The sequence below is a fragment of the Ictidomys tridecemlineatus genome, chromosome 10, assembly GCF_052094955.1.
Source record: "Ictidomys tridecemlineatus isolate mIctTri1 chromosome 10, mIctTri1.hap1, whole genome shotgun sequence".
NCBI lineage: Eukaryota > Metazoa > Chordata > Mammalia > Rodentia > Sciuridae > Ictidomys > Ictidomys tridecemlineatus.
Genome location: NC_135486.1, coordinates 77,697,161 through 77,723,304, shown reverse-complemented (window position 1 = coordinate 77,723,304; position 26,144 = coordinate 77,697,161). Strand labels below are relative to the sequence as shown.

The window sequence follows — 26,144 nt, the reverse complement described above, 5'->3', positions numbered from 1 at the left end:
TCCATTTAAGAAATGTATGAGAGTGGCTGGGGATGTGGCTCAAGCAGTAGCGCGCTCACCTGGCATAGCAAGTGTGAGGCATTGGATTCAATCCTCAGCACCACATATAAACAAATGAATAAAATAAAGGTCCATCAACATCTTTTAAATAAAGCACATGAATAAGCTTTTATTTTTTTAGAGTAGTCAGTTCAAAGTAAAACGGAGCCAAGAGTATAGAGAGTTCCCTTTACCTCAAATCCCACACAGCTCAGCCTCCTCTACTATAAATACCCTCCACCAGAATGGCAGATTTTTATACTGGATGAGCCTATGATGACAGATCACCATCACTACAACCCAAAGCCCATAATTAACACTGGGGTTCACTCTTGGTATCATGTAATAAGGTTCTTTAACTTTGGGGACAGTTTATATTGTTCCTCCTTCCCCCCACCCCTTGAACTGTTCCCATTCTATTAGTTCCACAAATATTTATCATATTGTAATCCATTTATATGCTTGAAAGTCTTTTCTTGATTCCTCTTATACTTCCCTTTTACAAGCTGTTTACAAATTGATAAATAAGCTTTAATTTTTGTTCACCATAAGCCACTTGTGTTAAGAAAAACACAGTTGATTAAAACAACATAAAAACATTTAAAGTTTTTGACATTAGTTAAGCATAATAAGTAAAAAAAATGGGACAAACATCTCTAATTATATAAATAAATGGAGTCATTTTCCCTCTGACTAATTCTAGAATCTAGGAATGAATGTTCCATATTAATTATATTCGGGGGAACACAAGTGATATTGGTATTCTATTTTTCATTTTTGTAGATGTTAAGTATTAAGATAGATGAAAGTATTGAGAAACTTTGTTCACATTAATAAGTAGATGGGAATAGAAGAATGCCATTCCATTCTTTGAACTCCTTCCAAGTTATCTGCTCAAGGTCACAGAAGGATCAATGATGGTTCTTTTCATCCATCATCTGGCAAGATAATTAGGTACTTTCCATTGTGTTGGAAGCAAAGAGCTAGATATCATGTGACTTCCAAAAGGATTTGTTATGAGTCTTCCTCTTTTTCATACCAGTATCTCAAATTACCCCCCCCCCCCCCGTTTTTAGGGCCTTTGAGCTCCATTCCCCAGGGCAGTAAAGTTCTTGTGAGTGTGAGCTGTGCCTTTCCTTTCTAAGAGGTGAGAAAGCAATTGTGAAAGGAGCCATCCATTCCCAGGCAGATCTATTTTAGAAAAGAGTACACATGAAGGTTGAAGACATAGAAATTGATGCTGGTGTGTCCTTAAAGAGGCTTCACATTGTACTCCAGGGAGAAAACTCTTTCAAGCCCCCAGGACTTAGGTTCCCCCACAGTTAACTGTCCTCTGCTTCACAGAGATATTGCACCTATCGTGAAATAATGGTATCATCTTCAACAGTTGGTAAGTTCCATGAAGTCAGGTACTGTTGTAACTTCCTTTCAACCAGTGAAGGCATTCATCAAGTGATAGCCATTGAATTATTAAGACATGATGTCAACAACTCTAGTTTTGCCGATCTTTAAGCAAGATAAATTCTGTGCACCTCAGGCTGTCTTTCCTGGGCTTAGCATTGATGGAGAACACTGAGTCTTCTCTCCCTTGTAATGCTAAGCTCCAAAGGCTGGGGATGGAGCTCAGTGGTAGAGCCTTCCCTTGGAATGTGTGATGTCCTGGTTTGGATTCTCACGGCTGCAATATAAATAGGTACATACATAAATAAATGCCAAAGAAACAAAGTAATGCAAAACAAAAAGTTTGTAAGATGCTGGTAATCTACAAATTATTTCTTGTTGAGGGGTTAATTACAATTGGTTGGAGAAGAAATATAAAAATACATTAAAGTCTATACAAGTCAAGTCTTCTACAAGAAATTGTGTGTGTGATCAGGGTGAACAAATTAGAAGATAATTCTACCAGTCTGGACCAAAAGTGGTTTGGAGTATCCCCATCCCCCAGTTTCATTTTCCTGGAAGTGAAGATGGAACACACTCTTGAAATGCCAAGGCAAGAATAGAAAGCAAGGACAGACTTCCTGCAGAGACCAGCCCCAGAGCTGGATATTCAAAGAAGTGGGGATGTCCTGTCCCTTTTATACATTTTAGATTTTCTTTGTTCTCAGGGTCTCCTCTCCCCATCCTGCATAAATATGTGACTAGTGGCCAGAAGTGCCTTTCCCATTCTGTCCAATGGGGCTGCCCAGGAAGTGCTTCACTAACAACTTTTTGAGAGAAACAGTTCCCTGTAGCCAGGTAACCTTGGTAACAGGTAGAGGAGGAAGGAGTGCTTTAGGAGAGTTCAGCATTTGATTTCCTTGTCTCTCCTACCAGCCCCCATCTTCCCATAGGACCCAATTATTTATTATCTATATTGACTGCCTTTTGTGCCCCCCCCCACACACACACACTTCACCATCACATGCATGGGTGGTATTTATAGCTAGAAGAAAGGAAGTGACATACAGAAAGAGAAGTGAGGGTTAGGGACAGCTCCTTTGGTTACAGCTCATGTCTGTCTTAGTCAAACATGGTTTAAATGGTTGGTCATGTGTGATTGACTGAGACTCAGCTGCTTGTTACAAGAACAGGTTACAGTCTGTTTACACATCAAGTTCACTATGGACCAAGAAACTTTTAGTCCAGACTTAAAATATGTACAGAGGCAGGGCATAGTGACTCACACCTGTAATCCCAGACACTCAAGAGGCTGAGGCAGGAGATAGGCTAATCCAAGACCCTCAGCAATTTGGTGAAAGCCCATCTCAAAATAAAACAGAAAGGCCTGAGGATGCAGCTCAATGGTAGATCACCCCTGGGTTCAACTCCCAGTACCAACAAAAGCTGAAAAATATCTATAGATATGCCTGCCTACAGGCACATACATACAGAGGCAGCTTCAGGCCAAACATCACTCAATTTTATAAAAGTATATATGGTAGCAGGGGCTAACCAGATAACTCCAAGAACCAGGGCAGGGTCCCTCTCAGTCTTGGGGGTGAGGGATGAACTCCCTAAGGAACTGAATTCTTTTATGTTTGCCAAGGGAGTTAAGACCAGTGTGCAAGGCAGGAGGGGGAGAATTCTGAATCAGAGACCAGGATTATCAAAGACCAGAGTCAAGTTCAAGTTCAAGGAGTAGAAAAGGCCCAGTGAGGGTGATATGAAGAACATTCTAAAAACAGATGTGCACAGAGCCTAATGTGGAGGACCTGTTCCCAGGGTTTCAAGTCATAGCTTCACCAAAGGGGAAGTTTTCTGTTCACATTTGCCTTTTAAGAAACTGCCTCTTGCTGGAAAGCAGTGTTGTGGAGCTGCTGAGCTGGGTTCTAAAGTCAGACGGGTTGGGTTTGAAATCCTGGCTCTTTCACTTTACCAACTCTGAGCCCTTGAACAAGTTATTGGCTTCACCAGGGCTTTATGTTCTTGTTTAAAAAATACAGATAATTTATTTTTAAAGCATATATCATGAGAATTAATGGACATTATCTAACAGTAATAATGATAATAATTATTATTGTTGTCTGCTTCCATGTAAAGAATAATGTGGAGAAGGAAGGAATGGAAGGAGGCTGGGGATGTTAGTAACCATCCAGGAAGATGTCAACACTGAGCGCTGGATAGGGGTTTTCACAACGGGGCTGACCCAGACTTTGTTCTGGAGCACAGTGCTGTACAATCTCTGAAGTTTCAGGCAGGATGTCAAAGAAGCACGAATCTGAGGCTAACCTTGGGCTGCCTGAAGCTGACCAAGATAAATTAAGGAGTAAGGACTTAGATCCCTTCATCTCGGGGTTTCCCCCCAGGATGCCAGCCTTTGTTCAAGAATCATCTACAAACACTTCATCATGAGTGTCTGCTTTGTGCTAGAATAAAGCCAGCACAGGAGACTGTAGATGAAGTGAGGCCCCAGCAGGGGACAAAATTAGTCCAGTGATATAGGGACATTCTGCTCAGGCTGGGTTCCTGAGCAAGCAGTAGCACAGTGCAGCAGGGATACCGTGGACTGAGGATGGGTGATGGGCATTATCCTCAGCACCAGGACACAGTCGTCAGGGTGGGAACCCAGTGAAAGAAACTATGGGCTGGTGGGCAATGAGACCCAGGAAGAGGAAGGGGAGGCGTTTTGTTCATTGACAGTTCTGGCCACTGTTTAGTTGATGAAGCTTCCTAGGGCTCCAGGTATCCTGGAACACTAATACCTTCTCAAACAGAGAACACGTAGAAAATCTCTTCTCTATTTCTATTTTGCATTTCAGTTAGGCCTGATGACTAGGGGAAGACAGAATAAACGGATAGGGGGAAAGCAGCAGGGAATCCCATAGGACATGCCCCGAAGCAAGTCACACCCCAGCATTTACAGGGTCTGGTACAACTAAAGGTTCAAATAACACATCTCTACATATAAACCTATAAAACAAGTTAATAAGCAGTTGAATAAAATGTGTTCTGCACCCCATACCTCATTCTCCCCTGGAAGTATGAATTCCTTTGGGTTCCATGTGGCAACATGGTAGCATAGTTCTCTGTGTAAGAATCACCCATCCTGCTCCATGGGGCCTTGTGGACACATGTGTTGTTTTATCCAGCTTTTTCGCTGCTGTGACTGAAAGACCCAACAAGAACAACTGTAGAGGAGGAAAGGTTTATTTTTAGGGGCTCACAGTTTCAGAGATCTCAGTCCCTAATGCCTGGCTCCATTCCTCGGGGCTCAAGGTAAGGCAGGACATCGTGGCAGGAGAGTGTGGTGGAGAGAAGCAGGTCACATGATGATCAGAAAAGAGAGAGAGAGAGGTCTCCACTTGCCAGATACAAATATATACCCCAAAGACACACCCCTAGTGAACCACTTCCTCCAGCCACACCCCACCTGCCTCCAGTTACCAGTGAATCCTATCAGAGATTAATTCAATGATTAGGTTAAGGCTATCATAACCCTAACATTTCTCCTCCAAACCTCCTTGCATTGTCTCACACATGAGCTGCTGGAGGACACCCACAGCCAAACCATAGCACATATGGACACTCCAGCCCAAACAACAAGCTCCAAATACCTCATCCTCCCAGGCAAACAGTTGCCTGTTGGCCGTCCCCTCTGTCCTAGGATGTCCCCACAAGTAACAACTTAGCCCTCAGGAGGAAGGATTCAGGGAAGGGATTCAGAACCTTGTGAGCAAGAAGCTAAGGCCCTCGGTTCATGGAGCATGTACTGCACAATAGAGGGGGTCATTGCATCAAGTGACCATGTCCCTTTGGCCTCCTGACTGGATGATGATGGGGAGAGACTCTTTAAAACAGAGATCCTTTAAAGCATGAGGTCAAGACAGAGGTGTTGGAGCTCAGAACATGATATCCCAAAATATGGCACTTTGGCATGTTGAGTAATTTGAGCAAAAAGGACATTTGAAGGGCCTTAGAAGCAGGAAGTACTCTCTGGTCTTCTTCCCTCTTTCCTCCATTCCCCATTTGTCTCCCAAAGCAGGTCATAGAAGCCACTTATTCCCCCCAGCACAAAACAAAGTCTAGAAAGATTACTCTCTGATTTCCTCCCTTCTGTGCTTGAAAGTCCTCATGTGACAGGTGTCCTGCCCCATGTCCTGGGGGAAGGAATGTCATACAGAGGCACAGAAAAGGAATCTGAACAAACAGGCCTTGCTGAGCGCCCTTGCCACACTAGTTTTTTACCATTAGATCCCACCCCATTCTGTCCAGTCGTGTTTCTCCACCACTGTCTACTTCTTCCATAGGACTTAGCATCATGATACAGTTCTCTCTGCATCTTTGGCTTTTCATCTCTGAAGACTCCCATGTCATGTAAAACTTTGTTAATTAAATCTGTTAAGCTTTTCTCTTGTTGACCTGTCTTACTCTAGGGGCATCCTCCATGACCCCTTCATAGGTGATGAGAAGGTATTATTTTTTTCTCCTCTACAGGGTCCTCTTGACCAAGTGGTGTTTTCCCTCTGGGAGAAAGTGGATTGAGGCAGGAGAACATTCCTATCTTAGTAAAATTAACTTCTGGAAAATCATTGTGCAAAGATTAGTGACATGGCTAGTGTAGGGGAGAACAGATTTCTTTCCTCAGCTATCACTAGGTTTATGGGTGAAGTCCCTATAACAAAAGACAAATTAAAAAGGGAAGAGCACCCAAAGTTATTTAAGTTTTGTGTGACAGGGAGGCTTCGCAATAAAAACTCAAAGGCACGCAGAAAACCGAGTATTTTTATGGACTGTCAAGCAGAAGTATGATAATAGGACATAGAAGATCTTATTGTAATAAACTGGGGGATTTAGCAAAGCCTATTTGTTCAGGTGTGTGTGTGTGTGTGTGTGTGTGTGTGTGTTTGTGTGTCCTGTGACTTCAGAGTGAAGAACCCTCTTTTTCTCTGGGGTTAGAGAGGGAAGCTCTCTTATGAGGGTCTTTAGGATCTCTCATCTACTTTAGAATAAGGTCAGAGAATTCTTTTATGGCCTGCTTCAGGGGAGAAGGATAGAAAAGATCTCTCTTCTCTTCTTTCTGCTGTTTTCTAGATGCCTAGGTGCTATCCTGGGGGGCACTGTGTCCTGAACCTCATCACCTGAAACCAAAAGAGAAATCTAAGAACTGAGGACTGGTTCTGGTGATGGGCTACTGTATTCAGGAAAAGTCTACCCATGTCTTGGGTGCCCTGTCCTCTCCCCAGACAGTGTGGGTATGTGAATTAGGCAGTGCACAAAAGCAACCTCAGAATCTCAGTGCCTTAAAGCAGCTGACATTTACTTGCTCCTGGGTACACGGGTCCCCTGTCCTTGGCTCCAGAGTGAGAGTCAGATTCAGGTAATTTTGCACGCCTTTTGTTGTGCTCCACAGCACACGTCTGTGACACATTCTTCTCTCCAATAGCAAGACAACAGACAAATAAGTCCTCCACCCCAAACTGATGATTTGACTCTTCCACCCACATTCTGTTGGCCAAAGCAGTCCCACAGCCAAGTGCAACCTAAGAGAGACATGGAAATAAGCTCCACCCACTCTACAGGATGAAAGGCGTGGGTGTATTCTGACACAGGAAAGAAAAGAATTGGGAGCAATGCTCTGATCCTCATTCTGGTGGATGGCGTTAATCCCATCGCTCTCTCCAGGCTGGTTGTTCATTGACACCTAATATTTAAACACCTCTGTGCAACCATCGCCACAATCAATCTCCATATCACTTTTTGTACCCTTATTGGTGCATTACAATTAGACATAGTAGTGGGGTTCATAATGGCACATTCATACACACACATAACATAATTTGATCAATCTTATTCCCTAGTACCCTCCCTTTCACTCTCCTCCTCTCTCCCCTGATGCTCTTACTCTACCCTACTGATCTCCTTTCTATTATTATTATTTTCATATTATTATTATTTCAATAAGTGCATTATAATGATATAAGTAAGCAGGATTCATTATGGCATATTGTATATGGACATAACATAATTTGATAGATTTCATTCTCCAGTACTTCCCTGTACCCTCCCCTCCTCCATGCCTCTCAATCCTCTGCCTCTACTTGATCGGTCTCTCTTCTGTTTTTGTGAGAGCCCTCTCCTTTTTTAATTTCCTTTTTTCCTTCCCTCTCTAGCTTCCACATATAAGAGAAAACATTTGACCCTTGATTTTCTGAATCTGGCTTATTTCACTTAGCATCATGTTCTCCAGTTCCATCCATTTACCAGCAAATGACATAATTTCATTCTTCTTTATGGCTAAGGTATGGCAAATGAACTAAAGAGGCATTTCTCAAAAGAAATACAAATGGCAAACAAAATATATGAAAACTGTTCAACATCCTCAGAAATCAGGGAAATGCAAATCAAGCTACACTTTCATCTTACTCCAGTCAGAATGGCGATCATCAAGAAAACAATGAATGCTGACAAAGATGTGGGGGTAAAGATGCACTTACTTGTACATTGTTGGGGGACTGCAAATTAGTACAGCTACTCTGGAAAGCAGTACGGAGTTTCTTCAGAAGACTAGGAATGGAACCACCATATGACCCAGCAATCCCATTCCTTAGTATTTATCCAAAAGAACTAAAATAAGTGATATATTCATAACAATATTTATAGCAGCACAATTCACAATAGCTAATTTATGGAACCAGCCTAGGAGCCCATCAACAAACAAATGAATAAAGAAAATGGGTTCTATATATACAATGGAATTTTAATTCATGAAATTTTAGCTGATACATAGAAACATAAAAATCATGCACATACATATGGTACCATGTAATACCCATGTCTGCTATGTGTACACATTGTGTAAGGTTCAAAAAAGGATATGTCTTCAGTCATCATTTATTTAAGGTTAAAACATTCAAAATGCTTTCTTTTAGCTTTTTGAAATGTCCAGTACGTTCTTATTATCTATAATCATCCTACTGTGCAATGACACATCAGAACTTCTTATTTCTACCTAATTGTAACTTAGTGCCCATTATCAACCTCTAATTCCTACCCATTATCAACCTTTCCTCCTTCCTAGAGTTTTAATTTTAACCCTTTTTAAGTGTACCCTTCCATGGTATTTAGTGTATTCACATTGTTGTGCTGAAAAAAAATTATGAAGAACGCAAAGCTCTGGAACTAGTTAGCCTTAAGTAAATCACATAATTCTCAGTTTCCTTATTTGTAAAGCAGCATTAGCAATAGTACCTATGTTCCAAAGTTCTTGTAAAAATGGAATGAAAAGCATACCCATAAAGCCTTAGCATAGAGTTCCAGCAGGTAATATATGTTATTTAGTATGATTAGTTATAATGCTCAAGCTAATCATGTAAAATTAAAATAATTTCATGATTCCTACATTATAATCACAGGAATTCACAACATACTGTCTTTTGGAACAATAAATAATAGTAAAAAGATCTAGAAAAAAAATACATTAAAAGAAAACTTCTTTTCAGTAAGAATTCTCAAAGCAGGCTGGGGATATGCTCAGTTGGTAGCGTGCTTACCTCGCATGCACAAGGCCCTCGGTTCAATCCCCAGCACTACAAAAAAAAAAAAAAAAAGAATTCTCAAAGGAATTGCACTTGACCTATTTCCCGTATTTAAGTCAGGAAATCACTCTTTTTACTCACTGCATTTCTGGGTTTATGCTAATTCTGTAGATCTGATTTGCCTGTAGTTCGCTTCCTAACTTTCTGTCCTGTACACTTGGTTCTTAGACTACAGTGTACATAAAAATAATCCAGGAAGGACATTGAAATGTAGGTGGATTTTCCCTGGAGAGTCCAGGCCAGTAGGTTGGGAGCCCGGGAACATACATTTTATTAGATATTAAGGTGATCTGGGGATCACATTTAGAGAAACACTTCTATGGTGTAAGTAAACATTTGCATCTAGATTCAGAAGGGTCCCTAATTTAGTTACTGCGCTCCTGAGGTTTAATTTCTACTCCGAGTACATTTTTTCATGTATTATTTTATAAAATTCTCTGCTTTCACATAAAAGTCCTCAATACTTAAATTGTGATAGTGGTCACATATAACATTCGCTCAGTGTGTGGGTACCTCAGCTGTACTGATTATGTACAAATTAGTCCTTGATTGCTGATGATATTTTAGAAGCTCAAACACTAGCTCATTGATATTCAGTATTAACAAGATTTGATGCATGCATCAACACAAACCATGCTGAGAGCCCAGGCACCCATTTGTAAATACTTTTGATCATGTTCTCCCCTGCCTTTGTTTAGGCTGCTTCCTTCAGAACTGTCCTTTGCCCTCCCTCTCCCCTTAGTGGTTTCCAAGTAGCCCTCCATTGTGATGGACTCACCAATTTAAAAAAATAATAAAAGCAGTCAGCAACATTTACAGAAATCCAGATTTCAAGCTTCTTTTGAGAAATTAGAATCTCCAATTGGCAGGGCCCTGGGCTCTGGAGGGGCATGCACCAGCCAGAGAAGTTCCCCTCTTGTACTTGGGACATGAGCTCAACCTTCACTCCAGTCCCAGGCTCCTGCTGGCGCTTGAGGGTCTCTCAGCTTCCAGCATTTGAAACCAATGCTTTTGACTATGACATTTAAAAATTAAATGATGTCACATCCTTTGCTAGTGTTTTCTGTCTCATTTCCTCATTGATTGTGCACTATAAGAGGGAAGGAGAGAAGGTTTAACTTTTACCCTGGTGATGCACTAGTCACTCCTGCAAGTTGACTAATGGTCAGCCAAATACACCAAGGTTCCCTGTTTATTTACGTGTACCTACATCTTCTCTCTCCAAAACGACTTTGACTTCCTTGCAGTGTCTAGCCTAAGAATGAACAGTTGCTGAACTGATCTTTTAACATTTTATTTAGAATTTCTACTTGGATAACAAAGGGAAAAAAGAAAGCAAGGACTCCAATGATAAAATGAATGCTAAGAACAAGGAATCCTTACTGGAGGTAAGCTTAATTTTGCAGAATGGTAGAAAAGAAAAGCACATTTGCTCTATCTATTTTTAAATGATTTGCTCCCTAGAACAATGGGAAATTCTGAGACATGCCATGAAATTTTAACTTGGCATTTTAAAATCAAATTTTCACTAAATAATAGCTTCTTAAATTATTAAACTGTTTCTTTGAGTTCATTGTAATGAAGTATGGCTTTAGATAACATAGTTTGCTTTTCATAAAGGTGAGTTAGTAATTCTTGACTAAAAAGACTTGAATCCTCATAAACTCATCTGCTCAGTCATCTGTGTTTTATTACTTGAGTGCTCCACAGAACTCAGATGGATTTCTAAATCTTCTGAGAAGCTTCTCCAGTAGCCAGGTTTGATAGGAAGTGTGAGGTTTGCAGTTAGAGATCTGATACAGGATGAGGTTCTGCCCAGTGTGCTAATGGGCAAGTCTGTGAATGATAGTTTCTAGATTGTATTGGATTATCACGGAGACTTGGGAAGATGGGGAAAGCTCAGATGCCCAGATGGTGATCACTGTTAGGGAAAATTCCAGGAGTTCATTTGATGATTGTTTTTTGGAAGACTCCTAATGAGTTTTTCCTTAGTAACTATGTTAAAAAAATCTCTGCTGTGTTCCCAGCCCACAATGCAGATGAAAGTATCAGGACACAGGTCACAAATGGGTATACTAGAGCCCCAGACAGGTTTTATTTGCCCCTGACAGAAGGTTGATTCTTTTCTTGAGTTAGTAGATTTTGGACATCTCTAGAAAATTCAGAAGACTTAGTAGTGCTTTGGCCCACATTTCTCCTGGGGTCAGTTTGGTAACACTGAACAGAGCTCTCCTGTCCATCAAGGTTTATCCAAGCCCCTGCTCATGTTTCTCTTTCTTCCCAAGCTCTATCAAGCCCTGTACCAAGTGAACCAGGCTCCATATCCTTGCAAGCCGCTCCTCTAAATGTCCTGAGCACATGCTTGAATTTCTGGTTCCTGGGACTGTGGGCAGAGTGGGCATTTCCTAGTGAGATCCAACGGTGAAAGTAGAGATGTCTTCCCGCACTTACCAAACAAGACTCGGGGTTCAGTTGGAGAATACCAGGCACAGGTGTCCCTGACAATAAGGAGATAAAGGATTCTGAACACACCTAGCAGAGATGGAGACCGACAGACATGAAAAGGGAATATTTTCCTGACACCGCTATTTGTTTTAATCAGTGCTTAGAAATAAGTTATCTGTAAATCGGGCACTGATTATGTGATGATAGATACAATTGCCTGAACAGCCCTTATGATAGGAATTCAGCAGTATTTTACAGCTGGATACGAAGAAAATACAAAGTATGGTATGCTATGAAAAATAACATTGCCTGGTTAATTTGGGCCAAAAAATCTGAATAAATTTAATAGATCGACAGATCAACTAAAACTAATAATTGGGGAGAGCCAAATGTAACAAAAACATTCTCCAATTCTACTACATATAAATTTACTTGGGGATTCAAATAAAGTTATTTTGTATTTATAGAACCAAGAGAAAGAATACTGATAGTTATAAACAGAAAGCAAAAGATAGTTTGAGTTTTAAAATAAAAAGATAGAATAATATATAATTTTATTCTGTTGTTTTTTAAAAGAAATTTGTTAAGAATTATCTAATTTTATGCAGATTTTGAGATTTGAAAACATACACCTAGAAAATGTGCTTTGTTTTTCCTTTCTGGTATCATAGTGTTAATAATTTCTATCTCCATTTTTTGAAAACTGTCTCAAGAACAAAATATTAACTTATTTTATACATAGAATTATATAGTTTTTCTATTTATGAGCAGCAAAATAGTAATTTTTACTTACCTGGAAAGTAATCATTTTTCAATTTTCCAATTTATAATAACATATGTAGACTTTATTGAATGCTTAATTTTACATTATACCAAAATTTTACTAACAACCAACTTTATGAAGATTGGCTTATTATTCCGTTGCTACATGTAAAGGAACTGAGGTTTAATGGTCCATAGTCACTGAGCTCAAAGGTCAAGAAACTTTGGTGTCCAATTCAGGAGCCAGACTCTTGACCTCTGTGCTATACTTTCTTCCCTTTGGGCAAAAAGCATATACTGTAAACATTTGCATTCAATCAAAGTTGTAGACAAAATTGGCTTTCACTTTAAAGGCTAACATGAAAGTTTGTGTAAATGTGAATAAATATGTGTTTTACTTTTTGTGTTTTATGTCTTTTGAATCTCAATTTCAGGAAAGTTTCTGTGGAACATCTATCATTGTACCAGAACTTGAAGGAGCTCTTTATTTGAAAGAAGATGGAAAGAAATCCTGGAAAAGACGATATTTTCTTTTACGGGCTTCTGGAATTTATTATGTCCCCAAAGGAAAGACTAAGGTTAGCATGTTAGTTTTCCATTACTGTGAAAAAATACCTAAGGTAATTAACTTAAGAAGAAGAAAAGTTTATTTTGGTTCACCGTTTTGGAGGATTCACTCCATAGCCTATTGTGCCTTTGTTTTGTGCCTGTGTTGAGACAAAACATGATGGCAGTTGTGCATGGCAGAAGAAGGCCTCATCTCAGCGAAAAGCAAAGGAGAGGAGAGACCAGGGTCCCACAATCCATTTGAAGGGGCACCACCAATGACCTAACTTCCTCCCACGTGCTCCACCCCCTGAAGGCTCCACCCCCTCCCAGTAGAGCAACAGGCTGGAACCACACCTTTAACATGAGGGTCTTTGGGGGACATTCCATATCCAAACTGTAGCAATCAAAAAGAAACAAAAATAGCACAATAACAGCAGCCCAAAAGAAACAATTTAGCAAGAAGCATTTCATGGAAGTAAAACTACAGAAATGCCTCAGGTATCAATTTGAATATACCCATTACTGTTGAGATCTGTGGTTCTAATGTTTATACAAATACATATCCTACGAGACAGAATTACTGGAATACTTTGAGTTTTCCCATAACTCTCTCTTGAAATAAGTCACGTTTCAAAAATTAGGGCAGAAGCAGTTTTCTGAAGATTGTTTTGTTACTTTCTGTCCATTTATGAAGACCTTTTTCCTCCTGTATTCACTTTCTTGTTCTATAGTCCTTGTGATAAAAACTTATTTTATCTGGAATCATAGAGGTATTGAAAGTCTTAATAAGATCTTCACTGAGATTTTATCCCTTACACTCTGAGTATTAAAATTTTTTATTTTATTTTTTTATTGGTTGTTCAAAACATTACAAAGCTCTTGACATATCATATTTCATACATTAGATTCAAGTGGGTTATGAACTCCCATTTTTACCCCAAATACAGATTGCAGAATGACATCGGTTACACATCCACATTTTTACATAATGCCATATTAGTAACTGTTGTATTCTGCTGCCTTTCCTATCCTCTACTATCCCCTCTCCCCTCCCCTCCCATCTTCTCTCTCTACCCCATCTACTAAATTCATTTCTCTCCTTGAGTGAAATGAGTATTAAAATTGTACTCTGAGGTATATGCATTTCTCTGCCTAATTTAACAGAGTACTTTAGATATAGTTTAACTTTTACTTGTTGAGTTGGGATTATTATCACAGTCTATAAGCATATAGTAAATTCTTCTTTGAAATGAAATCTTTTTTTTTTAATATTTATTTTTAAATTATCGGCAGACACAACATCTTTGTTTGTATGTGGTGCTGAGGATCGAACCGGGGCCGCACGCATGCCAGGCGAGCGCGCTACCTCTTGAGCCACATCCTCAGCCCTGAAATGAAATCTTAACATTCATTATGCTCATTAGCTTTTCCTTTGACCTTTCTTAGTGGTATATTTCCATCTTTTGTTCATCTTTAAAAAGCTTTAGGATGTATCACATATCTATGTCTGGGATAAACCAAATCCAGGGTACCACCAAATGGCACATTTATGAATTGCAGGCTTCTTCTGATAAGGTTTAATCCACATTCCCAAGCAGGTGAAGCAACCATGAATGTCAAGGTCTGTCCCCAGTAGTGAGGAAATTTATAATCTGTGGAAGTGGTGCAGTAAAACCACTGCTTCTCTCTTAGCCTCTGGTACTCTGGTCTCAATCTTAGAACCGATACTTTCCCCTCTGGGCCATTTTCATTCCAGTCCCACACCAAGGATTTAACCATTGACCCATAAATAATTTTTGTATTATAGAAATTTTTTGTCTTAGGCATTTAAATATAAGCAATATTTATAATTAAGCCTTTAGAATCTATTTCCTATGATAAAAATTAGACGAGTGCACATTAGATACCCTTTCGTTGCTGCCATTGACATCAGGGTGTAGGAACTAATGAGCAAGTCCAGGAAAAGAATAAGAAGTATAATTTAGAAAAACTAAGCAAAAATTCTCATTGTTCCTGGTTGATATGATTGTCTACTTGATGATATAAGAAATTCGCCTGAAAAACTATTATGAGAAAAGAAATTTACCAATTAAGAAATTGTTTTCTTTTCCATAAGCAACATGCAAATTAAACATAATGCAAAAGATTCCATGCATAGTAGGAATGAAGAAGACAAAATACCTAGCAATAAACTGAACAAGAAATGTTCAAGATTTACTTAGCATAGAATATAAAATTTAATAAAAGAAGTGAAGTAGAATTGAATAAATATCAATGTACCATGTTACTAGAAGAAAAGATACATGTCCCCAAATTTTTCTATAAATTCAATGTAAACTCTACCAAATTTTCAGTAGGATTTTTTTACTTAAAATTCACAAACTGATTCCAAGATTAATCAGAAAGAGATACTGTTTCAAAACAGACTCCTAAAATTGTAATGAAATTTGGGCTAGAACCTGTTCTCCCAAAGTTCAAAGCATTAAATAAAAATAACACAGGTAGACAGGAATAGATCACACAAAACTTTCTCTCATAAGGGAAGTCAAAATTTGCATTTGCAGCAGTGGGTAAACAATATGGTATTCAGTAAACAGTGTTGAAATAATTGTATATCCATTTGGAAAAAAAATAGTTTTCCCCATCACTTCATGTACCAAGTTAAATCCTAGATTGATTAAAATGTCCCTAGGAATAAAACCATAGAAGAAAATAGCGGTTATTATTTTCATAATTGGGGACTGAGGACAGGTTTTTTAATAAGAAATAAAAATGCAAAATTATAAAGAAAAGAATCTTGACAGATTTGACTATATAAAGTTGTTTTAAATTTCTTGTGGTCAAAGATACCAAACAAGTTATTGAAGACTAGATTCAAGGTTGGGGATATAGCTCAGTTGGTAGAGTGCTTGCCTTGCATGCACAAGGCCCTGGGTTAGATCCCCAGCACCACACACACAGAAAAAAAAAAAGACTAGAGTCAATGAGTACATTTACAACATGTATAACCTAGTACGTGTATCCATAATAAGGAAAAACTTCAAAACATCAACAGGAAAAACATAAATGTGCTGTGGAAAAATAAGAAAGCCATTGACCATTGGCGTGGTGACACTATCTGTAGTCCCAGCTACTAGGGAGGCTGAGGCAGAGGAGATCTTGAGCTCACAAGTTTGAGACCAGCCTGGGCAACATGGCAAGACCTCATCTCGAAAAAAGAAAAATTTAAACAAGGAAGAGTTGTTTGTAGCTGGGAGTGAGGCTCAGTGGTAGAGCAGTTGCCCCGCATGTGTTGAGATCCTGGGTTCAATCTCCCACATGGTTAAAAATATGAGAAGAAAGAAAAACGGCAATGCTTATTAAGTGAGAATTCTCAGAAAAAGAAAAACCAATAAAGACTGAACAAAAGTTGTTCTATTTGAGGCTGGAGTGTAACTCAGTGGGAAAGCACTTGCCAAACAAGCAAGGAGGCCTGGGTTCAATAGGCAATGCTGATAAAAAATTTGCATATGAATGTATGTAGGTGGGTACATCTAAACATACATAGTAGAGAAATGTTTACTCAAAAAACATTTGGAGGAACATTTCCACACTGTAGTACCTCAGACAAGGAGTATGAAAAAGAGGTGGTGAAAGAAAATGTACATTTTATTATATTTTTAAATTATGACAAGTATACATTATTTTATCATCAAAAAAATTAAAACTCCAAGAAATCCAGAAGAAAATAAAAGAAAAAAATACACTACTATACATACAGGAATAATTGCATACCAAGGTATAGCAACCTTGCCCTTTGTTCTTAATTCACTGATGATGTTAAGAACTGTATAGAAGGCAAAGTAAAAATAATAATAATAATAATAATGGAACAAATGTGTAATTGAAGTGTAACCAAATGTGTAGATTAGAGGTTGTATCTTCCCAAGGCAGAATTTCGGTGGAAGAGAGGCCTCATGTTTCCATGGCAACCCCAAAAGCAGTAAAGAGAAAGCAAGAAAGAGATCCTTTTTCTCAGGAGGAAGTGCGTGGAGTGCATGATAATTTACTGAGCATCCCATTTCCCAATCATTGTTCATCCAGAGGGGAATATTTTAAAATGCTCCATCGTAAAATCTTTCACTGACTTAGAATGGAAAAGGCCAAAATGAAATTTCTGACCAGGGGTCTCCTCATCTTGACTCATCCAAAGCCACATCTGGAAGTCAGCTGGTTCTGACTCTGGGAGTCCTTGGGCTATAGCAACAGTGTCACCTTACTGCATTTGGGGGGCACGTGATCTTGCCTTTGTTGAATTTACTCCTTTACCTTTTATGCAGGCTTGACTTAGAGAAAACTAACTGCATGTGGTAGATGTTCATATAAATTATCAAAAATTCAATATTTTCTCTACTAAAATGAAATCCTTTGTTGTGCCACCAAGAACAACCTTGGAAAATTATTAACTGTCGTCTCAGTTGAGGTGATTTTTTTCCCCCTCTCTTTCAGACATCTCGAGATCTGGCATGTTTTATACAGTTTGAAAACGTCAACATTTACTATGGGATTCATTGTAAAATGAAATATAAAGCACCCACTGACTACTGCTTTGTTTTAAAGGTATGTGGTAAGAAGTCCTTCATTTAGATTTCTGAGCAATTTGATTAATATTTTCTTTTCAGGGAAAAAAAAGTAAAATTTGTATAGTTAACCATAAATGTAACATAGTATATTTTTTACTATTAAAGCAAAGTAGGGGGGCTGGGGTTGTGGCTCAGTGGAGGAGCGCTTGCCTAGAAGTGTGAGGCACTGGGTTCCATCCTCAGCACCACATAAAAATAAATAAAATAAATAAAGCAAAGTAGGGAAGGAGAAATCATTTCTTTTTTTTAATATCTTTATTTATTTTTATGTGGTGCTGAGGATCGAACCCAGGGCCTCACACATGCTAGGTGGGCACTCTACCACTGAACTACAGCCCCAGCCCCAGGGGAAAACATTTCTATCAGTTTGAATCATTTCCCCTAAGCCTGCTATCTGGACCTAAAACTTCAAAGTAAATCTACCTGGGATTCTGCCTCACTGCTGAAAATAAAAGTTCCATATTTTGAAAATTTTAATTTATAAATTAATTGATGAAACAGAAAAGTTTTCAGTTCTTTATTTATTAGACTCTTTTTCTACTGTAAGAAGTTTTTAGAAATTAAGAACTTGCCAAGATTTTCTAGAAAAAAATAGAAAATAGCAAATATAATTTTTTTAATTATTACTAGGTTATGAAACGTTTTAAGGTGTGTATTGTCAAAAGGTAGTGTATATTATCAGGTTTGGGGTACCATTTACAGGTTTTTAAATTGGAATCTCAGGTAAGTTAGGTCAGTAGATATATTATGCTTATAAACCACACATGTGACATATTGAGGATCTTTAGACCTACAGAGTTCTGGGCTTAGGACCATGGTAAGTTTTTGTTTCTGGTTGTTCTTAGTCAAATCAACCATATTTAAAAAGCAATTTATTTATTATTTTTAAATCATATTTAATAATTTTGAGACTCTGGAAACTTGCTATCATTTATTGTAATCAAATAATAATTGGTTGAAATTGTCACCTTCATTAGAGACTCATATTTATAGTTTTCATTTAGACATCTTAGCCCTCCTTCTCATTATGGAACATCTACTTTTAGCAATTTATAAATGATATTAATAATAACGAACACTATACCAACTTAATCATCCTGACTCTTCCCCAGTAGTTCTCAGTCAGGGTATTTGCCCCTCTGGAGAGACATTTTTGATTGTCAGAACTTGGGGCACTGGTATCTGCTGAGAGCAGCCAGGGTCCCTGCTAAGTATCCCTCAAAGTGCAAGACAAGCCCAGACCAAAGAATTATCTGTCTCCAAATGTCAGCTGTGCTGCTGTTGAGAACCTCTACCCTAGACAAAATAGCCCAGAATAACTGCTGTGAAGGGACTGAAGGAAGGGAAAGGGATGCATCCATTCACTCACTCACCCACTCATTCATTTAATATTTGTTGAATGACAGCTATTTTCTGGGCACTGTCCCAGGTGGTGGGAACACAGAAGATACATGGAGTATGTATTCCATGTAAGGGAAGTGGTTATGAACAAAACACAAGTAATGTGTGCAGGTAATTAATAAGACTGTGGATTGGTATGAGGCAGAGTAGGGGACAGAGGGTGCCAGGGCTTGTTTGGATGGGATAATCAAAGAAAGACAGTGACATTTGAGAAAAGATATGAATGAAGTGATACAACAAGAATCCCCTGGAGGAGGAGCATTCCAGGAACAAAACCAGTTAGAACAAAGTTCCCAGGAAAGGGTCAGTCTAGGTCAGAAGGAAGAAGAAGGTGGCTTCCGGTTCTTACATTTCTTGTCTGTTCCTTGTATAGGAAGGTTAGTAAGAATAATGGAACATTTTTTTATAGATGTGGAATCTGAGCACAGAGACTCCCTGGACACTAAGTGGCTAAGTCATGATGAGAACCCAGATTGGTGGCTCCAAGGCAGTTCTCTCTGTTCACTAAGCCACCACAGACCTGGACACAAAGCATCATCTGTAACCCTTCTATCAACAATGCTACCTTCCTTGAACCATGTCTTCTCTGCCTTCCTATCTGACCTGGTGGTCCTTGCTTGGAATTCTAAGACTCTGAGTGATTACCAAAATGGAGGTTCTAAATTCCATGGGGACATTGCAACACAGTTCATCTCTGAACTGTTGTCCACATTTCTTAAATAGGGAAAAGGTTTGAGGAAGAGTTTCTGAAATGCTGCCCAGTAAATTAGCTGAACTGAAATCACTGGAGACTTGTTAAAATGCAGGTTGCCAGGCTCTGGACCCACTAAATCAAAATATTTAAGGATGAAGCACAGCAATTATTCTTTCCTAAGCACGGTAAAGTTTCGCATGTAGTATTAACATGTGTCTCAGTACTAAATAACAATAGTCAAGGCTTAGCTGGTGAAGAAATATCCTTTGAAGTGGCAGATGGAAGGGACATCTAGGAAAAGAGAGCAAGGACCAAATCCCAAGACTAGGATCCAGAGACCAGAACAGGCATGTCTAGCAAGAGAAAGACAAGATCTCAGACTAGAGGTCCCTGGATGGGGATTTAGACAGTCCACAGGATAGAGACTGTATTTTTTATCCTGTTTCACAAGTTTGTGACGAGGTCCTATAATCCTAAAATCATCTAAATTCTCTGACCTGGGAAACCAGCTTCTCCAGGGCTGCACCAAGAATTGCAATTCTGAACTAGAACTTTTAAAAAGCTCTCCTATATAAGGCTTGGGTCTTCAGGGCAGAGTTAGGAACCCCCTGGAAAGAAGAGAGGCTCAGAGGTAGAGAAGCCAGCAGAACCCAGTGGAACCGAACAACCCCAGAAGAATGAGCATTTCCTTTTTTACAGGATGATGATCAGTTCTGTTCTTGAGCCAATTTCTTTATGCTCAGTCACCCTGCACATTCTGCTCGTAGGCATACGTCTTAGTTCCTTCCCAAAATATTAAGAATTTTTATCAATTTGCTGAGTTAAAGAGTCTATAAAGGTTTGGCGAACGTAATTTGTTTATGAACACTGTGGTCACTCATTTTCCTAGAATTTAAAAGAAAAATTTCTTGATTTTCAAATATTTCATTCGAGTGAGCCAATTTCTAAAATGCAAAAAAAAAAAAATATGTGCAGCTTACAAGAGAGGTTTGGGAATACAGAGAGACATATTGTGTGATTGCGTGATTCCATGGACGTGCACTGACTCATAAATTCAGGCCAGAGTTTCTTATTGAGTATGAGTTCAATGACTGTGGCAGTCCATGGTGCCTGGGGGTAGAGGTGCTATCAGAAAAATTGGATTATGAATCCTGGCCTTATCATCTACTAACTGTGACCTTAGGGACACCATTGAGACTCTAAGCCTCATTGCCTTATCTTCAAAGTAGAGACATGAGTACCCAATCCTTCTTTTAAGAAGATTGAAATTGATCAAATTATGTTATGTACATACACAAACAGGCCACAATGAAACCCACTATTCTGTATTTTTATTATGTGTTATTATTATGCACCAATAAAAAAAAGTTTTCAAAAAAGTAAATAAAATAAGGACCTAAGACCATTAGTACAATGTCTAGAAGCATATCAACTCTTAACAAGTTGATTGTTATTACTTCACTCTAGTATTAAATAATTTATTTGTATGGCTGATCATTAAGGGGCCTTGTGCATGTTAGTCAAGCACTCTGCCACTGAACTCTACTTTCAGCCCCTAAATAATTGTTTTGACTAGACAGTGGTTCTCAAACTTTACTCTGCATTGGGATCACTTAGATAGTTGTGAAGTTGCAGACTGCTGGGTCTCAGAGTCCCTGTTTCAGAAGTCCAGGATCAGGCCCAGGAATTTGCTCTTCTAACAAGTTTGCAGGTGATGCAGATGTTATCAATCCAGGACCACGTCTGAGAAGGCAGTATGGGCATGACTGGTCCCAAAGAGGCTGTGACACAAGGCACAGACACGGGAAGCTAAAGGAAGTGCTCAGTTACCCAAGAATCATTGCCTTCCCTGCACTGTCACTCTTAAAGCACATTCCTATCCTGAGCTTACGGGAAGCTGCTCCTTTGTAAATTCTTTCTCACCCTGTTCTGCAGCGAAACTTGTACAGCAGAGGAAGGAAATGTCTTCTGGGAAAAATTATGTTTTTATGGAGATCTGTTAAGAGATGGTGGAGTCCCATGGAAGGAGCACTGGAATTCTGCCATATGGCTCACCTATTACCTACCATTCATTCTGCTAGATTTTCTTCACATGACTTTCATCATGTGAAATTATATTACTGCTTTGCATTTTCATTGGCTTTCTCCCTGAGCAGGGAATTTTTTATTATCGCCACCATTTTGTTCCAGAGCCTCAGTCAGTATTTGACACATTGCAAGAGCTCAGTATATATCCCATGAAAGGTTGGATGGGTGGATGGATGGGTGGATGGATAGACAGGCCCCCTTTCCCACTGTCATCTTTGAAACCTGGTTCTAGCATTGATAACATTAAGGGTAATAGTTGCTAATAAGTAATAAGTTCTTAATAAGTAATAAGTTCAGGGGTCATGTTACTGAGTCTTTTTCTCACATTATTTCTCACATTATTTCATTTAAGCTTTTCATGACCCCTTTTGAGAGGTACTGTCATCCCTATATCATAAAAATGGAAACAGAAACTCAATGAAGGTTCCTGAACTTGGCCAGAGTTATTCAAGCTCATTAGGTACAGGAATGTGTTCGCTTGAAAACAAACCCTCTTTACTACCTATCTTAACTTTCTTAGAACTGAGCTTCCGGATCAACCTTCCCCATTACTCAACCCCTTTTCTAGCTTGCTCAAGAGTCGTGACACATTTGAGGTTGTTTACTTGAGCCAAGTCAGTCACTCTAATTCTTGAGTATGATCTTTGCCGACCTTCTAGGTCATTCTTGCCTTCATAGATGTTACCAGCGTTAATCCTGATTTCTTCTTAGTCTTCCACCTTATCCCCAGACATCTTCAACACTCTTCTCCAGTGGTCTCACCCACAAACATGTCACTCAGCCCACTTAACTGACGAAAACAGTGAACAGGACTGAATAGCTCCACTCACTTCCTCAACTTACTGAACACAGAAACTAACCTGTTGCCAACTTTCTAACCTCAGAGGCTATGTTAGCGCCCCTGGGGCCAAGACACAAGCCATGTCATTTTGCTTTAGCATCTCTAACCTTTTGCCAGAGAATTCTTCCCCTTGGGCCACGAACATGTTCAAGCATTCCTTGGTTTGGGAGTTCCAAATCATCCCAGTTTTATCTGCCCCACCCTTTCAAGCAAGGGGTGGAGATGGCCTCTTCCTTCCCTGGAACTCAGATTTATTGAGTCACATGGCCTCCGTGTCCTCAGCTTTCACTCTGTGAAGATAATTCACTTGTTCAAAATATTTTTTTTTCAAATCTACTTTTATTCAAGGCCCTGAGATACATTAGTGAACAGAAGAGACTTCTGGCTTTGTGGAGTCGGCATGCTAACAGGCTTATCCCTCCACCTCTACCGAAATTCATTTTAAGATTTCTGGCAAACAGTGCTTTCCCCAGTCCTCAGGCTTCTGGACCTCTTGGTGTCTTTGGCATGGGTGACCACTCCCCCATTTTATCATCTTCAGCCTGGACCCCTATCTATCCACCTGTCCCTGTTCCACTTTTTCGAGTTCCTCCTCCTCCCACACACACTAGAATATTCTCTATTGTTCTTTCTACATTTGGTTCTCACCACACTCCTGCTCTCTCTGGAGGCCATATTCCCAGCCAGAACTCCAGCTATCATCTATGTGAAAGTTATTTCCAATCAGTGGCTTGTAGACTCACCTCCTCTCCTAGCTCCACCCCTGCAGAAACCACATTTCCAGTTGTCCCTCAACCATAACCTGCCAGACAGTAATTCCAACATCCTCTCCATCCTTACAACCTTCCTCTTCAGAACCTCTCAAGATTAATGGTGCCATCACCCTCTGTAATAGTTTCCTAGGACTTCCAGAACAAACAACCACAAGCTGTAGGACTTAAAACAATAGAAATGTATTACTCTCCTGGTTCAGGCAATCAAAAGTACACAATCAAAACTGGGGAATGAATCTATTCTGTGCCTTTTTTCTAGCTTCTGGAAATGTCTAGCAATCCTCAGCATTTCTTGGCTTGCAGCTATAAAATGCCAGCCTCTGTCTGAATTGTTACATGCCTGTAACACACGTCTGTGTGTCCGAGTCTCTGTTTCTTGTACTCCTTTGGTTCAATAGGACACCAGTCATATTAGATTTAGAGCCACCCTAACTCATCATGATCTTATCTTCACTTGATCCCATGTGCAAAGACTCTATTTCAAATAAATTTACATAGACAGGTGCCGGTTGCTGGGATTTCAAGATCTCTTTTTGGGCAGACACAAACCCATCGTAGCCACCTACTTTACCAAGCTAGAGCCAGAGAAATCTCTCATTCAAACCCTGAGGCAAAAGCTCTTCTGATTTTTTCATCAGAGTCTCTCAGTCAGCCCTCCCTCTGTCTGCTCATATTCACCATGCCAGTCCATCTTCCTCATGGCCACTAGTCACTTCCTGCCTTACTCTGCTATTTTAAAATGTTGGTGGCCCCCAGTGTCTGGAGGACGATTCTAGCTTGAATCAAGGCCCTTTATTCCAACTCCTCTTTCCTCCTTAGTTTCTGCCTCTTTCCATGGCTCCCAGACCGTAGCCACACAGAAATTTTTGACATTCCCTGAATATACTACATTTTGTCATCTCTTCAAAAATCCTTTCTCAGCCTCTGTTTTCGAACTCTTACTATAAAATATACCATGTCACAGAGCAATCACATTTTTGTTGGCTTATGTCTCCCCCAGTCCCTGTTCCTCATTTATGGGATGAGCTGTCTCTTCTCCTCCTTGTATACCTAGGGGTCAGTGTATTTTTTCAGCACCCAGAGGTATTGGTTGAATGAATGGGACTTTTATTGTAGTTATGGTTCCTCTGCTATCCTTTGGCCTTGGACAAATTGCTTAACCTCTCTGATGCTCCATTTCCTCATTTTGTGAGTTTAGAGGATCTGTAAGATCCCTTCGTCAGTAACATTCTCCAATGGCTCTGACCTCTGTATGCTGTACTGCATGTCCTAAGAGAGCTTCTCTCTTCTGATGGTCAGGAACAATCAAATCATTGAGGAAGAATCTGGTCAGTGCCCTGACCCAGCATTTTCCATAAACTCCTTTGCAAAAAAGTTTTCAGTCAAAGGTTCAGTTAGAGAGTAAGCTACTAGGTAAAGTGTCAGGACTGGAGAACAAGGGCTTTGACTGGCTCCATGATGTTCTGGAATCCTGAAGGATTTCTGCTTTACAAAGACAACACAAAAGGAGCCTAAAGGAGCTCATCTTAGACCCCAAAACTCTGAGCACTGCAGAGACCTTGGAGATCTCTGTTTAACCAGTCTATTTCATAGAATAACCACATTTTGCTATATTTGGATGAATAACATACTTAAGAAACTGTTGCTTGTGCTGCTTAAATGGATACAAACAATTGCTTTGTGCACTTCATTGCAAGCTCAATTTACAGTCAGCTCTGATAATCTCACTCACCAAAACAAAACAACAACAACAAACAAATAACAAATACTAAACACAAAGTAACAGTGTCAACATTTAAAATGTTTCAGAAGGAAAAAAAAATCTGCTTTCTAAGAACAGTTGTAAACATTAAATTACTGGAGAGAATAGGGTTTGCCCCTCTTCCATGACATCAGAACATAAATGCTGTTGTAGATTAGGAAGCCATGTTTCTGGTACTGAAAGACAGGGCTATGGTTTGGTTTTGCAGATTTTATTGTGAATAGAATGCTGCAGGCATTTGTGGAATGTCACATTCCATCTAATAAGTGCCTGGCTTGTTATATTTTTCATCAGTCTGACACTCTGGTTAATTAATGCAACAAATCCTTTTTGCTATTGGGCCACATTACTCGAATTGATAGATTTTTTTCAGTCTTAAAGGCCTCCAAAGAACATGATTATTGGAGTAACATTTGCAAAACTAAAATCGAACATTCAGAATTATCAAGAAAGCTCTGAATCACAATTTAAAAAGTGAAATGTGTAGTAGCCATCTCAAAGTTTTTGCTGCCATCTGCCGGCCAAACTGGAAAACTATAGCAGCATTCAAATATAACTCAGGAGAGGGAGTCCATGATACCTAAGCAAATAGAAACTGACTATTCTGCAAGAGATGCTGATCCAAATTCTGAGGGCTGAAGGACCTAGATAAAGGAAGCAGTATATTTAAATATCAAAAATCTAAAAATAGATTTTTGTCAATCGGCTCAGTTTTTATGCCATATCTTTAAATTCTGGCATTTTGGCTTAATAGCTTAATATGAATACAGAAATTCTAGGTGGTAAATCAAGAGTCATATACTAACCTCTCTGAGCCTCATTTATAAAACCAAAAGTTGTTAAACTTTTACCAAACTCTTTTTTAATTGATTTTATTATTTTTTTAAATATACAACAACAGTGGAATGCATTAGATTCAAGTGGGTTATGAACTCCCATTTTTACCCCAAATACAGATCGAAGAATCACATCGGTTACACATCCACATTTTTACATAATTCCATATTAGTAACTGTTGTATTCTGCTACCTTTCCTATCCTCTACTATCCCCCCTCCCCTCCCCTCCCATCTTCTCTCTCTACCCCATCTACTGTATTTCATTTCTCTCCTTGTTTTTTTTCCCATTCCCCTCACAAGCTCTTATATGTAA

General features: G+C 39.3%; 1 protein-coding gene across 1 annotated transcript in view; it reads left to right on the top strand.

Annotated features, from left to right (window-relative positions):
• Apbb1ip (amyloid beta precursor protein binding family B member 1 interacting protein) overlaps positions 1-26,144 on the top strand; it is a 103,378-nt gene that overhangs the window by 63,994 nt on the left and 13,240 nt on the right. The window contains exons 8-10 of the mRNA XM_078023271.1: positions 10,358-10,444; positions 12,698-12,841; positions 17,301-17,411. Coding sequence (XP_077879397.1) covers positions 10,358-10,444; positions 12,698-12,841; positions 17,301-17,411 — 342 coding nt within the window. The remainder of the gene's footprint in view (positions 1-10,357; positions 10,445-12,697; positions 12,842-17,300; positions 17,412-26,144) is intronic.